This window comes from Eurosta solidaginis, chromosome 2 (genome assembly GCF_040869045.1).
Source record: "Eurosta solidaginis isolate ZX-2024a chromosome 2, ASM4086904v1, whole genome shotgun sequence".
In the NCBI taxonomy this organism is placed as follows: Eukaryota; Metazoa; Arthropoda; class Insecta; order Diptera; family Tephritidae; genus Eurosta; species Eurosta solidaginis.
The window spans coordinates 31,372,893-31,391,606 of NC_090320.1; the positions used below are offsets into that span (position 1 = coordinate 31,372,893).

Consider the following 18,714-nt stretch of genomic DNA (forward strand, 5'->3'; position numbering starts at 1 on the left):
TATCAATACAATTTGATTACTCTTTCTGACTAAATAATGAGTTATCATACAATTGAACAAAAGAAATAATCAAATATGAATACTTTTGATGATGAAAAACTAAAAAACATTTTTCGATCACTTTTTGGAATCATTTATAAGGTCCTTTAATGACTAAATTTTAATATTTCATAAAAACAAACAAAAGGAATAATCAAATATTCTTACCTTTGATGATCAAAATCTGAACATAGTTTTTCAATCACATTTTGGAATCATATTTGAATCAAATGTGTTTACTTTAGGTGATCAAAAATTTATAATCATTTTTCATTCAGCTTTCTGAATCTTTTAAGAATATATTTGTTGACTGAATAATGAATTTTATACTTGTTGAAATTTTACTTTTCATTAAAAATTTTATTTTTTTCACATACACATATTTTTTCAATCATGAAGCTAAGAAAAAATATATAAAAATTTTATTATTTATGCAAAAGATATTCTTCATGACAAAAATAATGTAATGCTGCTCGCGAACGAAGACTTCCTCAACCATTTCTCCCCTTCAGCTTCCCAGAAAATACATAAGGATTGGACAATACATAGGTTGTGAGTCGCAGGTGTATATCGGTCAAGTCTGTTTGCGAGTTAGCTGTGGTTCGAATAGCTCACTTTCGCATGCTTTCTTCCCCTGATGAAATAAGATTATTATGTAGTATCCTATTTTGAATGAGATATGAAGAATAAATGCATTATAATGGCATTCAAAAATGATTCAAAAATCTCAATCAAAACGATTGAAATATGTATATTATAATATGATCAGAAAATGACTGTGAAAAGCAGTCAAATATTACTCTAAAACTATTAAAGCTCAATTTTACAATGATATCAAATAAGAATAAAAAGCGTTTCGAAATAGGAATCATAAATGATTATTCAAGAATAATCACATTTATGGTACATTTTTCTCCCGACGATGCGTTAATTTTCGAACAGAAAATGCTTTTAAATTTGAACGTTTTTAATCATCTTGGGGTATGATATTTAAATATTTTTTGATCAAAATATTCAAAAAATGCTGGCTGGGTCTTATTTAATTTATCAGTCTTGTGACGAACGAGAGTTGGCTGAAAACGCGGACTTAGAGAAACAACGTGATATGTGATTACTACTTCTCAACCGCAGAGATTTGTTTGTCTGTATGTGAATGAAGGGAGATGGAAGACTAATATAACCCAAGTTATAGCTTACAGTGACGCTTATGAATAATAGCAACCGACGCGACCCCTATCCTTTAGTTCCGACAACTTGCTTCACAGAGCGCGTGAAAGAGGGAGGAGAGGAGGAGATTGAGCGACGGTAATGGTATTAGGGCATTAAGAGGTGGAAGAGGTTCTCAGAACAGTAGTGAAGGTTCTAAGAATGACAACGGTAGCGCTCACAAGGGAATACTGGTAGCAACGGTCGCTATATCTTACCCAAGAGGGAACGCTTACAGCTCACGCATCGAGGTACAGTGGTGCTCCAGTGGCTCATACTTGTCGGGAAGGCAGCGAATGGTAGTTTACCCAAGAGAAGTATTTCGATTATTACATATATAATAACGAATTTTAAGAATCCATGATTACTTTACACCTTCTGTCATAGCTCGAATTGCTGAGCTGTCGAATAAAAAACTCAAATATTCAGTATAACAAAAGCATAGTGACGTATCAAAATGCTAATATTAGCCACAATGTGTACTAACTGATGCCGGGGCAGACCTAGAATTTCTTGAGTGTTTTCTTGCGAACTGTACTCACTTCTTAAAACTGCTTTTCTATTTACGATACGAAGTTGAATAAGAACAAGAATATGAATTGTTTAAATGAACATAAGTTTAGTGTATATTTGAATTCATTTTTAGTACATACACCTTTAATTTCTTACGGTTAGCGAATAATTTACGGTTGTCTTTTGTTTAATCAATAAAAAAAATAGATTATTGAGATTTATAAGTATAAGAAATGGTGAAAATAAATACATGTAAATAATTAAGTTTATGCTTCAAATTGTCCGTTTTGTCTTTTCATTTTACATAAGTACACTGGAATTTATTAAATTACTTTTGTTGTACATTTATTTTTAACTTAAAAATGGAATAAATATGAACTAAGTTGACTTTCAGATGCCAAATAAATACTTCTAGTTTTAGTTTAGTTTACATATGTATGTATTACAAAAGAAAATATTACTGGTGGGATTTGCTTTTAGACATTTTGTTTTTCGCGGATCGGACTCCCTTTCGCATTTCACTGTCAAATTTAGAAAAATCCACATCGGGACCATGAACTGCACCTGTTAAATGGAAGTAGAGTTTTAACGTTAAATACATATTTGTGGAAATTTATGCTTACGAAAAACAATCTCATTGAAAAACTTTAGCGATTTGATTGGAAATTTTTGGTGACGACCATCCCAATTAATAAAAGGCAGAGTAGATTCAGCAAATAAGAAGGGAACAATTTTTCTTATTGGAGTAACTCCCACAATAGTGCGTACGTATGCGACCTGAAATTATATTAAATACCCATTTAGCTAAAAGTTGTGATATGAAGAGGTTAACGTTGCGTAATACCAATTCATCTCGAGAGTACTGTGATAAAATTTTGTCTGCAGACTTAATCTCTTCAATCGTTTTGAACGGAAGAATTGTTAAATTTGATGTGTTTGGTAAGACTCTCTTCATCAATTTTTCGATAACCACATCTTGGCTTGCCATCTTTTGTTTGATTGCTAATATCTCTGCTTTTAGTTCCTTTAGAAGTTCAAGCTGCTGAGACAAAATGGTTTTAATGTCTGCTATATCTGTTCTTTGATCATTCATGAACTTAGTTTGCTCCTCGTTGTGAAATTCTACGAAAAGAAGTATTCAATAATTGTGATTTTTGGCGACCTCTTAATTAATTACTTATTTTGTTTAAAGCTGGCTTCAGGTCAAATTGAGTAAAACACAAATGTTTAAGTTTTACTACCAATATATTTCGGCTACTCTTTCGGTAACCGTCTTCAGGGCGTAACTATTGACAAAATCAAAACAAAATAAAATAAAACATTGACAATTGCACATATTAAAAATTATAAAATTGAACAAAATATATGCACATACATTGCATTTATTTACACGTCTGCTCTGTCTGACGTGGAGCTGTGTATTGTCTTGTTGGAAAGTAAATATTTGTAGCTGTGCGCGCAGTTGGCTATATCTGTCTTATAATTGAGCCTAATGTTTGTATCTCTGTCGACGATATGTAACATTTCTAGAGTGAAACGTTTGCTATAATGTTGTTCTTGCTGGAGAATCTTTGTTTCTTCAAAATTTGGTGTATGTGCTCTCATTTTACAGTGCATCATGAGTGCTGTTTTCTGATTCATTACATTATGGCAATGTTTTAAATCCGACTTGTGTTGGGCAAGTCTACTTTTCAATTTTAAACACTATGGCAAGGCTCATTGTTTTTACCTCCTTTGCATGGAATTTCATAAACTACGTTACTTTTTTCCATTTCGGGTATTTTAGATTTTGTTTTGTTGAAAAAGTTTTTCAAAGTATTAATAGGTTTGTGTGCTATTTTAATATTTTCTTTATTGTAACAATCTGACGTCGCGAGTCATTCAGAGAGTCGAGGTACATAAATAGCTGATTTGAAAATTACTGGGTTTTCGGATTTTTGCTTTTGGTTTTGATATTTTGATTTATTTAATAAGTTTGTAATAGTTTTATCGGGGAAATCGTTATTCCACATTACTATCAAACAAAAATATTAAAATTACTAATCAAACATAAACATAATGCATCGGACAAAGGTAAAAAAACCGTGGCAATGGAAATTGACGAATATAATGAAAAAATGACAAATATTTTAAATGACAAAAATACGTATAGAATTCTAAATAAAGATCCCACATCACGATTACAAGCCAGGAACAATAATCTAGTCGAAAAGCTGTTTAAAAGGGAACTTATAACAAAGGCCGAAAGAAGCAAACTTACATCTAATACGTCGTTACCGCCCAGAATTTATGGCTTACCCAAAACACATAAGGAAGGATTACCACTTAGACCGATATGTTCGGCAATCGGATAGCCATCGTACGGATTATGTAAATATATTACAGATATACTCAAAAATTCAACAGCGAACTCCATATATAATATACGAAACACACTAGATTTTAAAGAAAGAGTAAACAATGCCCACATAGGTGATGACGAAAAACTTGTATCATTTGACGTTATTTCCCTATTCCCGAGTATACCTATACAATTAGCACCTGACGTTATTTTAAAAAAATGGACAATAATACAAGAACACACAATGATACCAAAGCAATTATTTATGGAAATAGTAAAATTCGGTATTCAGGAAAGTAGATATTTTAAATACAACGACACTATATATACGCAAATAAAAGGCATGCCAATGGGATCACCTGCTTCGCCAGTGATTGCAGACATAATAATGGAAAAACTTTTGGAAAACACATTGGAAAAATTGGGATGCAAACCAAGATTGCTTACAAAGTATGTCGATGACTTGTTTGCAATAGTAAGTGAAAAGGAGGTACAAAACACTTTAAACGCGCTAAACTCTTTCAATAAAAGTATACAATTCACCATAGAACTAGAACAAGACGGAAAATTACCTTTTCTGGATTCAATGATAAACAAGTATGGAAATGTACTCAAATTAAAGTGGTACAATAAACCGACGGCATCAGGACGAATCGTCAACTTTTTTTCTAAACACCCAAATGCGATGATACGAAATACAGCAATGGGCTGTATTCGAAGGATGTTACAAAGTTCAGATGAGATGTACCACAACCAAATAGAAAAATAAATATTTGTATTACTAAGGAATAACGATTTCCCCGATAAAACTATTAAAAGCTTATTAAATAAACCAAAACATCAAAACCAAAAGCAAAAAACCGAAAACCCAGTAATTTTCAAATCAGTTATTTATGTACCTCAACTCTCTGAACGACTCGCGACGTCAGATTGTTTCAATAAAGAAAATATTAAAATAGCACGCAAACCTATTAATACCTTGAAAAACTTTTTCAACAAAACAAAATCTAAAATACCCGAAATGGAAAACAGTAACGTAGTTTATGAAATTCCATGCAAAGGAGGTAAAAACAATGAGCCTTGCCATAGTGTTTATGTAGGAACAAGCAAACAAAAATTGAAAAGTAGACTTGCCCAACACAAGTCGGATTTAAAACATTGCCATAATGTAATGAATCAAAAAACAGCACTCATGATGCACTGTAAAATGAGAGCACATACACCAAATTTTGAAGAAACAAAGATCCTCCAGCAAGAACAACATTATAGCAAACGTTTCACTCTAGAAATAGTACATATCGTCGACAAAGATACAAACATTAGGCTCAATTATAAGAAAGATATAGCGAACTGCGCGCACAGCTACAAATATTTACTTTCCAACAAGACAGTACACAGCTCCACGTCAGACAGAGCAGACGTGTAAATAAACGCAATGTATGTACATATATTATGTTCAATTTGTTTGTTTGTCAATGTTTTATTTTATTTTGTTTTGATTTTGTCAATAGTTACGCCCTGAAGACGGTTACCGGAAGAGTAGCCGAAATATATTGGTAGTAAAACTTAAACATTTGTGTTTTACTCAATTGGACCTGAAGGCAGCTTTAAACAAAATAAGTAGTATTCAATTTTAGAAAAAAAATCAAGTACTGAAAATAAATCGTAATTACTTAATTTCAACGAAGGTATACTTACCAATTTTTCGGCATTTTGCTTGCAACTGGCTGTTCTCCTCTAAATTGCCGAGCATTTATTTTTGCGCTGCCTTCGTTAAAACCCGTCTCTTTATGCCCTTCATTCTTCAAGCGGTCACCCTGTTTTAATAATAATGTAAAACTGATACAAAAACTGCTATCTCCTATTGGCAAAAACAAACATTTGCTGATTAAGTTTGTAATTGGAAATATTTCTTCATTATCACTGAGATTGCTAACATATGCAATCCCTAACGACGACATTGAATCCACAGGTTCAGTGAAAAAACTACTTTTATTAAGAAAAACCTTTCTAGAATATATTCTGATCTTTGAAAAAACCATTAATTTTTGCAGGCACAAATGGTTTAAAGTAGCAATAACAATCGGGTGCGTCGATACTCAAAAAGAATTCGTTGAACTTGTAATTTGTATATAAAGGTGAATTTGAGTATGGAAACCTATGAGTAACTATATTTTTACCCATGCCGATTTTATTTTTAGTTGACACTTCGTTTCGTTCATTGATTTTATTACAAATCTGTTGTAATATAGAGTTAGGCTTCCGGCAATCTTTTTTTAATACTTGAAGATAATTTTCATACCTATAGGCTGAAAAAGAATTTACATTTCCAAATAGTTGCACACAACTTGCAATATGAAGCAGATTATGCACATTATAGCTTACTTTGTTTTTGCAATAAATATATTGAAAATTATGAACAAATACTTCTAACATACTTTGCACATAGTTTAAATTAGCTTGGCAGTTAGTAGATGAAATAAGCCTGTAAGAAGCATGAAGTAGAAGGAAATGTGTGTACAACGTTTCCGATAGAAAGTTTTTAAACAGAACAGGACCCACATATAAAACAATCAGCCTGAACTCTGTAGCCTTCCATCGGCATAAGTCATTGAAAGATCGAGGCATCCTTTGGAACTCCTTTGGATACGAAAAGTTTATCCATATCGTTTTTTTTTTTTTTCTTTTGAAATCTTTTCACTGCATAGTTCTTTATTCCATATTAAAAGCAGCATTTTTTTCACAACTCCCAGGTCAATTTGATGCATTACGTCTGAAGGGAACTGACTTATCATGTTAACATTTAACTTTTCTAGAATATGTTCATTGTTTATAAACATTTTTAGATGGAAAGTCATCGTCGGTTCTCAAGGGCCCAACTGTTACGCTATATGTCAAGCGTTTCTTTTTTTTTTCCCAGAACAATTAGAACATTCACTTTTTTGCATAGCCTGTTGTGTGCACTTGGAGCATCTAGTGGCAGAAGTATGACCTACAGTTCCGCTAACGAAAGCACGAGCGGGAGCATCGCATATAATTGCTCGTAGTCTAATTAAAACTGTAGAAGATCCCAGCTCAATACCTCGTTCCTTTAAAATCAAAAACTCCTGCACAAAATCAAATAGGAAATCTTTAATATCTTCGGGTTGTTTTGCCCCATGTAGCATCCAATTAGAAATGGAGACATATTGGTATGGTTTGCTACTAATCCAAGAATTGCCCATAATGAACTTGAGGAAATTTTATATAGGGGAAGACCATCGATACCAATGTCCAACTCTAAACTGTTTTGATCTAGAGGGACTTTCAACTGCAAACGTTTTTTAATGCCCTCCTCTATTCCATAATGAAAATATTCCCCAGGTTTTACTACACGCGTCTGAATAGATTGTTTTACAAAAAGACCACTTGTTGAATTAGGGACATTAAGACCAGATTTGTTTGTTTTTCACCATCCATTCCTTAAATCCCGTGACAATATTGAATGGCGGTTCCATAACAAGCATCTCAAATTCTGCATTTTCCGGAACAATAATTTCACTGGAATCGGAATTTTCTTTATCTGTGCATAATTCAGGGCTATTTGTTGAATACAACTAGTTCTCTGCAAAATGAAAATTTCATTATACGTGGTGCAATGAGATTTATTCCATGCGGCACTTATAGAATGCACTTTGCTCACCTAGAAAAGGCCAAACTACGACGCAATGTGTGATTTTTGATGCAAGGTGTGCTCTGCAAAATGAATATTCAATACAAGAATTAAAATGCAAATTGGATCTATAGCAAAACGGATTCAACTGAAATTCAGTCTACTCACCTCCAAAAAGATAAAAATATGATGAAAACCAAGCCAGCAAGAGTTCGTATTATTCTGGAAAGCTCCCACTTCTATATTTTTATATATACCAATCTGATTTTTAAGTTTTTGGCAAATTTCCAATTTAGTTTATATTTTCAAAAACACCGCACATATTTTATTACAATACTTAGATTTATTTATCTATTTTTATTAATAAATGAAATCGCGACAAACACGCACGTGCAAAAAACTCGAATCTTCGACTGCTGAACTCGAAATGAAAATAAAACAAAATGGCAGAAACATATAAGCGAATTAGCGCTTGCTGATTTTCTGCATGTTAGGTAGCGAATACGGAGCACTTTGCTAAATGCCTATCTTTCAGCGTGTTTGGAAGTGAAAAGGTAGCGCATCAAAAATGAAGTTTAGAGAAGCGCATGAATAAATTCTGCTGGGTTAGAAAGCTATTGAACAGACCCAGTTAGTTCAGTTAAGTTCAAGTGCAAACACTTCCTCATGTCTCCATTTACCTAGAAATCGAATATGAAGTGTCTTTGCAAACTTGCCCGCTCATAGATGGAAACCAAACTAGGTTCCTTAACAATCTCAATCTTCTCCCTAGATCCATTGACCGAGACATTAACGGGACACTGTCTGATGGGCGTACACGGTGAATGCATGGGAATCCCGATATGGCTTCTGTCGAAGCGGTGAGGTCGAGGAGAAGTATCCTCTATAACCTGATACGCACGCCTACTTGGAGATCAATAGTGCACGCACGCACTCATACATCTATATTACAGCAAGTAGTCCAACAAAGATACAATACCAAATAATCCGTTTAGCACTTATTTTAATTCCATTTGAAACGAGTTAATCACTGCAGACATGCAAAAATCCCTTTCATAATGCTAAAATCCTACGGCAAGTAGGAAGGAGGGTATGTTAGCTGAATGTAGAGCATACACAATTCCACTTGGGCAACGTGCAGACTAGCAATGATAATCTCAAATATTGCAAGTTTGTAGCAGAGAAGTGCCTGCACGCAGCTTTTTCGCTACTTACCTCCACATCCTGCTTCCTACACCATGCCCAAATATGTATGACTCTATGTATGCGTGAGTCTGAGTTCAATTGTGTGAGGATAATGAATAAAACGAACACAAAGGCTAAAGTGCAAATGTTTCGATAGCAAAACTTAATATCAAGGCGGGTCGGAAACAACAAATGGCAATTTAATAAGTGGCTTTCTTTGAATTCAGTAAAAGTAAATTTACCAAACCCAATTAGATATTTGTAATTATTTGAAAGCAGCGAGACTTGCGCATTTACTTTTGCCGCTATTTATCAAAAGCATTCTCTACTTTTTGACACCTAAATTAAATTGTTCAAGTAACTAAATGCACCTACACAGCACTAAAACAATTACAAGCTGTCATTTGAGAGAAAGAATCCATATTTTGATACCAAGTAGCGCATTAAGCGAAATTTAGTTTGATAAAAAGAAATGGAAATAAGCTCAGACTTCATTCACCCTTACAGCTCCAATAGAGCAATCGTAATCCACCGAACTCTGCGCTATCCTAGCTGTTATCTTCGTCTTTTATTGAACCTGAGTTGGTTTGTACTTTAGAAACCGGCTTCCCGCATTGTCTTTCAATATACGTAGGAAATGTAGTGCTGCGAACATGTCGTTCGGATGGAAGAGTTAAAAGGACTTTGATGTTCATCATCACCGCGCTATCAGATTTGGTAGATGACACTCTATTTTGGTTTTCTTGAATGCGTATATTACTCCTGCTATAGCATCTTTTGTACAGTGCCCTCACTGGAAACCATTATTTCGGTGTGGAAGTATTTTCCTCTCCTTGGAAAGAGAGGTAGCCGTGCTTTATTGCACCTAAAGAGAAAAACTCTTTCTTCAAAACATTTTTTGAACCTGCTAAACCTCAGATTAGCCTAACTTCCTATTGTAATATCCTATCAGGTCCTGCCCTCTTTCTGGGTTTCATGCAATGCAAAGCTGTTTCAGAGTACTGCTCATGTTTTAATGCGAAGCAGGTCGATCAATCATTCAGATCAACAACCATTCTCATATCGTTCTCGCCCACCACAAGGATTGGCGGACGTAATTTCTATCTAACCATACTGATTCCATGTCGTCTTGCCGCGCGTTGTTAAAATTAATTTCATTGTGACTTTAAAGGCTTTCTTCGCTCAGTTGAATGTCTCCATCTTCGCCAGGGCCTCAGTTCAGGAACACCGAGCGGGTTGTTAATCTTATAATCCTGTGAAATATTTTTCGTAGCTTCATTATTTCGCTGTGACACCACTTAATGTGCTTCGTAGGTCTCTACATTCCTCTGGGTGGCATAGATACATGGCAAATGACCTCAGTTGTATCGTCCAATGCCCTGTCTGTCGATAATCCCTTGCACATCTGCCAGTATCGTTGCGTGAAACATAATAGCAGCAAACCTAGACGATTCCAATGCAGTTTTTTGTATGGAGTGTTCGATATATCTCTGACCGGATAATGTGTTGGTATGTTATGTTAGTTTTATTTTGATATTTTATGTCATGTTGTGTTATGTAACATTACGTAATGCTTGTGATGTTATATTATGTATTTTCTTATTCCTGTTATGTTTTCTTATTGCTGTTATGTTATACTATGTAATATCCCGTTATGCTATGTTAAGTTACGTTATGTTATACTATGCTATGTTATGTAACGCTATTTTTTGTTATATTATGTTTATGTTATATTAAGGCTGGAAAAATTATGTCAGGATTATTATTTTATGTTTAAATATGTTATAATACACTATGCTTTGTTTCGTTATGTTATTTAATTGTTTAAATTTTCAAATAATGCCCTTCTACTGTGTATTTAATATCCGGTGCTTCCCCAACAAAACCTTTACATTTTTTTACTTTTTCTTTTACTTCATTCAAATAGCATTAACAAGTCTGCCAGACATTACAATCCGATACTTACACTGCGTCTCGCATTCAAATTAACTATCTCCTCCAATATTTTTTGAGTCACCGCCAGACAAGTGATAAAAGTATGAGGAAGCCGTATACTACACAGTTCTATGTGCATGCAGTGGCCTATACTGATCAGCGTGCATTGTCCAGTAAAATGTCTGAATGAATGGATTTTAGAAACTCGTTGATTGCCATTTGCGGAAAGTGTTATACTGCACGATATTTTTTTTTGTCTAGTCGGCTGATAGTCTAGCTCGTTTCGTAGGTTCCTACCGACAAACAAAAATAGTAGACAAAACAACAACAAAAAAACTACAACACTAACATTTTAATAGCGATTACGTTATGGGCACTTATGTCAGTTAAACGGCCTCAGATTAAATTGTTGTTGCCTGCGGCAGTTTCAATATGATCCGTGTGTTTGTGTTTCAGTGCTTTTCTTTATGTTGTTTTAATGTGTTTGTGGTGTTTCTAATGCGCGACGGCATCAAGTTTCACTACAATTTCAATTACACAATAAAACAAGTAAGGAAGGCTAAGTTCTGGTGTAACCGAACATTACATACTCAGTTGAGAGATATGTAGACAAAATAAGGGAAAATCACCATGAGGAAATTGAACCTAGGGTAACCCTGGAATGTGTTTGTATGACATGTGTATCGAATGGAAGGTATTAAAGAGTATTTTAAGAGGGAGTGGGCCATAGTTCTATAGGTGGACGCCATTGAGGGATATCACCATAAAGGTGGACCAGGGCTGACACTAGAATTTGTTTGTACGATATGGGTATCAAACGAAAGGTGTTAAAGAGCATTGTAAAAGGGCGTGGGCTTAGTTCTATAGGTGGGCGCCTTTTCGAGATATCGGCATAAAGGTGGACCAGGGGTGACTCTAGAATTTGTTTGTACGATATGGGTATCAAAAGAAAGGTGTTAATGAGTATTTTAAAAGGTTGTGGACCTTAGTTCTATATATATAGAGATATCGCCATAAAGGTGGACGAGGGGTGACTCTAGAATTTGTTTGTACGATATGGGTATCAAATGAAAGGTTTTAATGAGTATTTTAAAAGGGTGTGGACCTTAGTTCTATAGGTGGACGCCTTTTCGAGATATCGCCGTAAAGGTGGATCAGGGGTGACTCTAGAATTGGTTTGTACGATATGGGTATCAAATGAAAGGTGTTAATGAGTATTTTAAAAGGGCGTGGACCTTAGTTCTATAGGTGACGCCTTTTCGAGATATCGCCATAAAGGTGGACCAGGGGTGACTATAATTTGTTTGTACGATATGGGTATCAAATGAAAGGTGTTAATGAGTATTCTAAAAGGGCATGGACCTTAGTTCTATAGGTGGACGCCTTTTCGTGATATCGCCATAAAGGTGGACCAGGGGTGACTGTAGAATTTGTTTGTACGATATGGGTATCAAATGAAAGGTGTTAATGAGTATTTTAAAAGGGAATGGGCCTTAGATCTATAGGTGGACACCTTTTCGAGATATCGGCATAAAGGTGGACCAGGGGTGACTCTAGAATGCGTTTGTACGATATGGGTATCAAATGAAAGGTGTTAATGAGTATTTTAAAAGGGCGTGGACCTTAGTTCTATAGGTGGACGCCTTTTCGTGATATCGCCATAAAGGTGGACGAGGGGTGACTCTAGAATGCGTTTGTACGATATGGGTATCAAATGAAAGGTGTTAATGAGTATTTTAAAAGGGCGTGGACCTTAGTTCTATAGGTGACGCCTTTTCGAGATATCGCCATAAAGGTGGACCAGGGGTGACTCTAAAATTTGTTTGTACGATATGGGTATCAAATGAAAGGTATTAATGAGTAGTTTAAAAGGGCGTGGGCCTTAGTTCTATAGGCGGACGCCTTTCCGAGATATCGCCATAAAGGTGGACCAGGGGTGACTCTGTTGTTGTTGTTGTTGTTGTAGCGATAAGGGGAGTGTTATCGATGTGATGGTCCTTTGCCGGATACAAATCCGGTACGCTCCGGTACCATAGCACCATTAAGGTGCTAGCCCGACCATCTCGGGAACGATTTATGTGGCCACATTAAACCTTCAGGCCATTCCCTCCCTCCCTACCCCCAATTTGTTTGTACGATATGGGTATCAAATGAAAGGTGTTAATGAGTATTCTAAAAGGGCATGGACCTTAGTTCTATAGGTGGACGCCTTTTCGTGATATCGCCATAAAGGTGGACCAGGGGTGACTGTAGAATTTGTTTGTACGATATGGGTATCAAATGAAAGGTGTTAATGAGTATTTTAAAAGGGAATGGGCCTTAGATCTATAGGTGGACACCTTTTCGAGATATCGGCATAAAGGTGGACCAGGGGTGACTCTAGAATGCGTTTGTACGATATGGGTATCAAATGAAAGGTGTTAATGAGTATTTTAAAAGGGCGTGGACCTTAGTTCTATAGGTGACGCCTTTTCGAGATATCGCCATAAAGGTGGACCAGGGGTGACTCTAAAATTTGTTTGTACGATATGGGTATCAAATGAAAGGTGTTAATGAGTATTTTAAAAGGGCGTGGACCTTAGTTCTATAGGTGGACGCCTTTTCGTGATATCGCCATAAAGGTGGACCAGGGGTGACTGTAGAATTTGTTTGTACGATATGGGTATCAAATGAAAGGTGTTAATGAGTATTTTAAAAGGGAATGGGCCTTAGATCTATAGATGGACACCTTTTCGAGATATCGGCATAAAGGTGGAGCAGGGGTGACTCTAGAATGCGTTTGTACGATATGGGTATCAAATGAAAGGTGTTAATGAGTATCCTAAAAGGGCATGGACCTTAGTTCTATAGGTGGACGCCTTTTCGTGATATCGCCATAAAGGTGGACCAGGGGTGACTCTAGAATTTGTTTGTACGATATGGGTACCAAATGAAAGGTGTTAATGAGTATTTTAAAAGGGAATGGGCCTTAGATCTATAGGTGGACACCTTTTCGAGATATCGGCATAAAGGTGGACCAGGGGTGACTCTAGAATGCGTTTGTACGATATGGGTATCAAATGAAAGGTGTTAATGACTATTTTAAAAGGGCGTGGACCTTAGTTCTATAGGTAACGCCTTTTCGAGATATCGCCATAAAGGTGGACCAGGGGTGACTCTAAAATTTGTTTGTACGATATGGGTATCAAATGAAAGGTGTTAATGAGTATTCTAAAAGGGCATGGACCTTAGTTCTATAGGTGGACGCCTTTTCGTGATATCGCCATAAAGGTGGACCAGGGGTGAATGTAGAATTTGTTTGTACGATATGGGTATCAAATGAAAGGTGTTAATGAGGATTTTAACAGGGCGTGGACCTTAGTTCTATAGGTGACGCCTTTTCGTGATATCGCCATAAAGGTGGACCAGGGGTGACTGTAGAATTTGTTTGTACGATATGGGTATCAAATGAAAGGTGTTAATGAGTATTTTAAAAGGGAATGGGCCTTAGATCTATAGGTGGACACCTTTTCGAGATATCGGCATAAAGGTGAACCAGGGGTGACTCTAGAATGCGTTTGTACGATATGGGTATCAAATGAAAGGTGTTAATGAGTATTCTAAAAGGGCATGGACCTTAGTTCTATAGGTGGACGCCTTTTCGTGATATCGCCATAAAGGTGGACCAGGGGTGACTCTAGAATTTGTTTGTACGATATGGGTATCAAATGAAAGGTGTTAAAAAGTATTTTAAAAGGGCGTGGGCTTAGTTCTATAGGTGGACGCCTTTTCGTGATATCGCCATAAAGGTGGACCAGGGGTGACTCTAAAATTTGTTTGTACGATATGGGTATCAAATGAAAGGTGTTAATGAGTATTCTAAAAGGGCATGGACCTTAGTTCTATAGGTGGACGCCTTTTCGTGATATCGCCATAAAGGTGGACCAGGGGTGACTGTAGAATTTGTTTGTACGATATGGGTATCAAATGAAAGGTGTTAATGAGTATTTTAACAGGGCGTGGACCTTAGTTCTATAGGTGACGCCTTTTCGTGATATCGCCATAAAGGTGGACCAGGGGTGACTGTAGAATTTGTTTGTACGATATGGGTATCAAATGAAAGGTGTTAATGAGTATTTTAAAAGGGAATGGGCCTTAGATCTATAGGTGGACACCTTTTCGAGATATCGGCATAAAGGTGGACCAGGGGTGACTCTAGAATGCGTTTGTACGATATGGGTATCAAATGAAAGGTGTTAATGAGTATTCTAAAAGGGCATGGACCTTAGTTCTATAGGTGGACGCCTTTTCGTGATATCGCCATAAAGGTGGACCAGGGGTGACTCTAGAATTTGTTTGTACGATATGGGTATCAAATGAAAGGTGTTAAAAAGTATTTTAAAAGGGCGTGGGCTTAGTTCTATAGGTGGACGCCTTTTCGAGATATCGCCATAAAGGTGGATCAGCGGTGACTCTAAAATTTGTTTGTACGATATGGGTATCAAATGAAAGGTGTTAATGAGCATTCTAAAAGGGCATGGACCTTAGTTCTATAGGTGGACGCCTTTTCGTGATATCGCCATAAAGGTGGACCAGGGGTGACTGTAGAATTTGTTTGTACGATATGGGTATCAAATGAAAGGTGTTAATGAGTATTTTAACAGGGCGTGGACCTTAGTTCTATAGGTGACGCCTTTTCGTGATATCGCCATAAAGGTGGACCAGGGGTGACTGTAGAATTTGTTTGTACGATATGGGTATCAAATGAAAGGTGTTAATGAGTATTTTAAAAGGGCGTGGACCTTAGTTCTATAGGTGACGCCTTTTCGAGATATCGCCATAAAGGTGGACCAGGGGTGACTGTAGAATTTGTTTGTACGATATGGGTATCAAATGAAAGGTGTTAATGAGTATTTTAAAAGGGCGTGGACCTTAGTTCTATAGGTGACGCCTTTTCGAGATATCGCCATAAAGGTGGACCAGGGGTGACTCTAAAATTTGTTTGTACGATATGGGTATCAAATGAAAGGTATTAATGAGTAGTTTAAAAGGGCGTGGGCCTTAGTTCTATAGGCGGACGCCTTTCCGAGATATCGCCATAAAGGTGAACCAGGGGTGACTCTGTTGTTGTTGTTGTTGTTGTTGTTGTAGCGATAAGGGGAGTGTTATCGATGTGATGGTCCTTTGCCGGATACAAATCCGGTACGCTCCGGTACCATAGCACCATTAAGGTGCTAGCCCGACCATCTCGGGAACGATTTATGTGGCCACATTAAACCTTCAGGCCATGCCCTCCCTCCCTACCCCCAATTTGTTTGTACGATATGGGTATCAAATGAAAGGTGTTAATGAGTATTCTAAAAGGGCATGGACCTTAGTTCTATAGGTGGACGCCTTTTCGTGATATCGCCATAAAGGTGGACCAGGGGTGACTGTAGAATTTGTTTGTACGATATGGGTATCAAATGAAAGGTGTTAATGAGTATTTTAAAAGGGAATGGGCCTTTGATCTATAGGTGGACACCTTTTCGAGATATCGGCATAAAGGTGGACCAGGGGTGACTCTAGAATGCGTTTGTACGATATGGGTATCAAATGAAAGGTGTTAATGAGTATTTTAAAAGGGCGTGGACCTTAGTTCTATAGGTGACGCCTTTTCGAGATATCGCCATAAAGGTGGACCAGGGGTGACTCTAAAATTTGTTTGTACGATATGGGTATCAAATGAAAGGTGTTAATGAGTATTTTAAAAGGGCGTGGACCTTAGTTCTATAGGTGGACGCCTTTTCGTGATATCGCCATAAAGGTGGACCAGGGGTGACTGTAGAATTTGTTTGTACGATATGGGTATCAAATGAAAGGTGTTAATGAGTATTTTAAAAGGGAATGGGCCTTAGATCTATAGATGGACACCTTTTCGAGATATCGGCATAAAGGTGGAGCAGGGGTGACTCTAGAATGCGTTTGTACGATATGGGTATCAAATGAAAGGTGTTAATGAGTATCCTAAAAGGGCATGGACCTTAGTTCTATAGGTGGACGCCTTTTCGTGATATCGCCATAAAGGTGGACCAGGGGTGACTCTAGAATTTGTTTGTACGATATGGGTACCAAATGAAAGGTGTTAATGAGTATTTTAAAAGGGAATTGGCCTTAGATCTATAGGTGGACACCTTTTCGAGATATCGGCATAAAGGTGGACCAGGGGTGACTCTAGAATGCGTTTGTACGATATGGGTATCAAATGAAAGGTGTTAATGAGTATTTTAAAAGGGCGTGGACCTTAGTTCTATAGGTAACGCCTTTTCGAGATATCGCCATAAAGGTGGACCAGGGGTGACTCTAAAATTTGTTTGTACGATATGGGTATCAAATGAAAGGTGTTAATGAGTATTCTAAAAGGGCATGGACCTTAGTTCTATAGGTGGACGCCTTTTCGTGATATCGCCATAAAGGTGGACCAGGGGTGACTGTAGAATTTGTTTGTACGATATGGGTATCAAATGAAAGGTGTTAATGAGTATTTTAACAGGGCGTGGACCTTAGTTCTATAGGTGACGCCTTTTCGTGATATCGCCATAAAGGTGGACCAGGGGTGACTGTAGAATTTGTTTGTACGATATGGGTATCAAATGAAAGGTGTTAATGAGTATTTTAAAAGGGAATGGGCCTTAGATCTATAGGTGGACACCTTTTCGAGATATCGGCATAAAGGTGGACCAGGGGTGACTCTAGAATGCGTTTGTACGATATGGGTATCAAATGAAAGGTGTTAATGAGTATTCTAAAAGGGCATGGACCTTAGTTCTATAGGTGGACGCCTTTTCGTGATATCGCCATAAAGGTGGACCAGGGGTGACTCTAGAATTTGTTTGTACGATATGGGTATCAAATGAAAGGTGTTAAAAAGTATTTTAAAAGGGCGTGGGCTTAGTTCTATAGGTGGACGCCTTTTCGAGATATCGCCATAAAGGTGGACCAGGGGTGACTATAGAATTTGTTTGTACGATATGGGTATCAAATGAAAGGTGTTAGTGACTGTTTTAAACGGGAGTGGGCCTCAGTTCTATAGGTGGACGCCTTTTCGGGATATCGTTATAAAGGTGGACCAGGGTTGACTCTAGAATGCGCTTGTACGATATGGGTATCAAATGAAAGGTGTTAATGAGTAGTTTAAAAGGGCGTGGGCCTTAGTTCTATAGGTGGATACCTTTTCGAGATATCGCCATAAAGGTGGACCAGGGGTGACTCTAAAATTTGTTTGTACGATATGGGTATCAAATGAAAGGTGTTAATGAGTAGTTTAAAAGGGCGTGGGCCTTAGTTCTATAGGTGGACGCCTTTCCGAGATATCGGCATAAAGGTAAACTAGGGGTGACTCTAGAATTTGTTTGTACGATATGGGTACCAAATGAAAGGTGTTAATAAATATTTTTAAAAGGGAGTGGGCCTTAGTTCTATAGGTGGACGCCTTTCCGAGATATCGCCATAAAGGTAAACTAGGGGTGACTCTAGAATTTGTTTGTACGATATGGGTACCAAATGAAAGGTGTTAATAAATATTTTTAAAAGGGAGTGGGCCTTAGTTCTATAGGTGGAGGCCTTTTCGGGATATCGTTATAAAGGTGGACCAGGGTTGACTCTAGAATGCGTTTGTACGATATGGGTATCAAATGAAAGGTGTTAAAGAGTATTTTAAAAGGGCGTGGGCCATACTTCTATAGGTGGACGCCATTGAGGGATATCACCATAAAGGTGGACCAGGGCTGACACTAGAATTTGTTTGTACGATATGGGTATCAAATGAAAGGTGTTAATGAGTATTTTAAACGGGAGTGGACCTTAGTTCTATAAGTGGACGCCT

At 37.1% G+C, this 18,714-nt stretch overlaps 1 protein-coding gene across 1 annotated transcript; it reads right to left on the minus strand.

Moving 5' to 3' along the window:
• Positions 1–2,215: 2,215 nt before the first annotated feature.
• LOC137239057 (uncharacterized) lies at positions 2,216–3,160 on the minus strand. Its single transcript, XM_067763978.1, has 5 exons — positions 3,134–3,160; positions 2,936–3,044; positions 2,603–2,880; positions 2,382–2,535; positions 2,216–2,322 (listed from the first exon to the last, which is right to left on the minus strand). Exons 3-5 carry the CDS (start codon positions 2,849–2,851, stop codon positions 2,216–2,218), a joined length of 510 nt encoding a protein of 169 aa, XP_067620079.1. The 5' UTR covers positions 2,852–2,880; positions 2,936–3,044; positions 3,134–3,160.
• Between the last annotated feature and the right edge of the window lie 15,554 nt (positions 3,161–18,714).

Bases quoted from the DNA above. Each gene is read 5' to 3' on its own strand.
- LOC137239057 (XM_067763978.1), bottom strand. From the start codon at position 2,851: ATGAATGATCAAAGAACAGATATAGCAGACATTAAAACCATTTTGTCT. The intron at 2,536-2,602 runs GTATTACGCAAC...ATATAATTTCAG, and splicing joins AGTACTCTCGAGATGAATTG to GTCGCATACGTACGCACTAT. The intron at 2,323-2,381 runs GTAAGCATAAAT...TCCATTTAACAG, and splicing joins TTTCAATGAGATTGTTTTTC to GTGCAGTTCATGGTCCCGAT.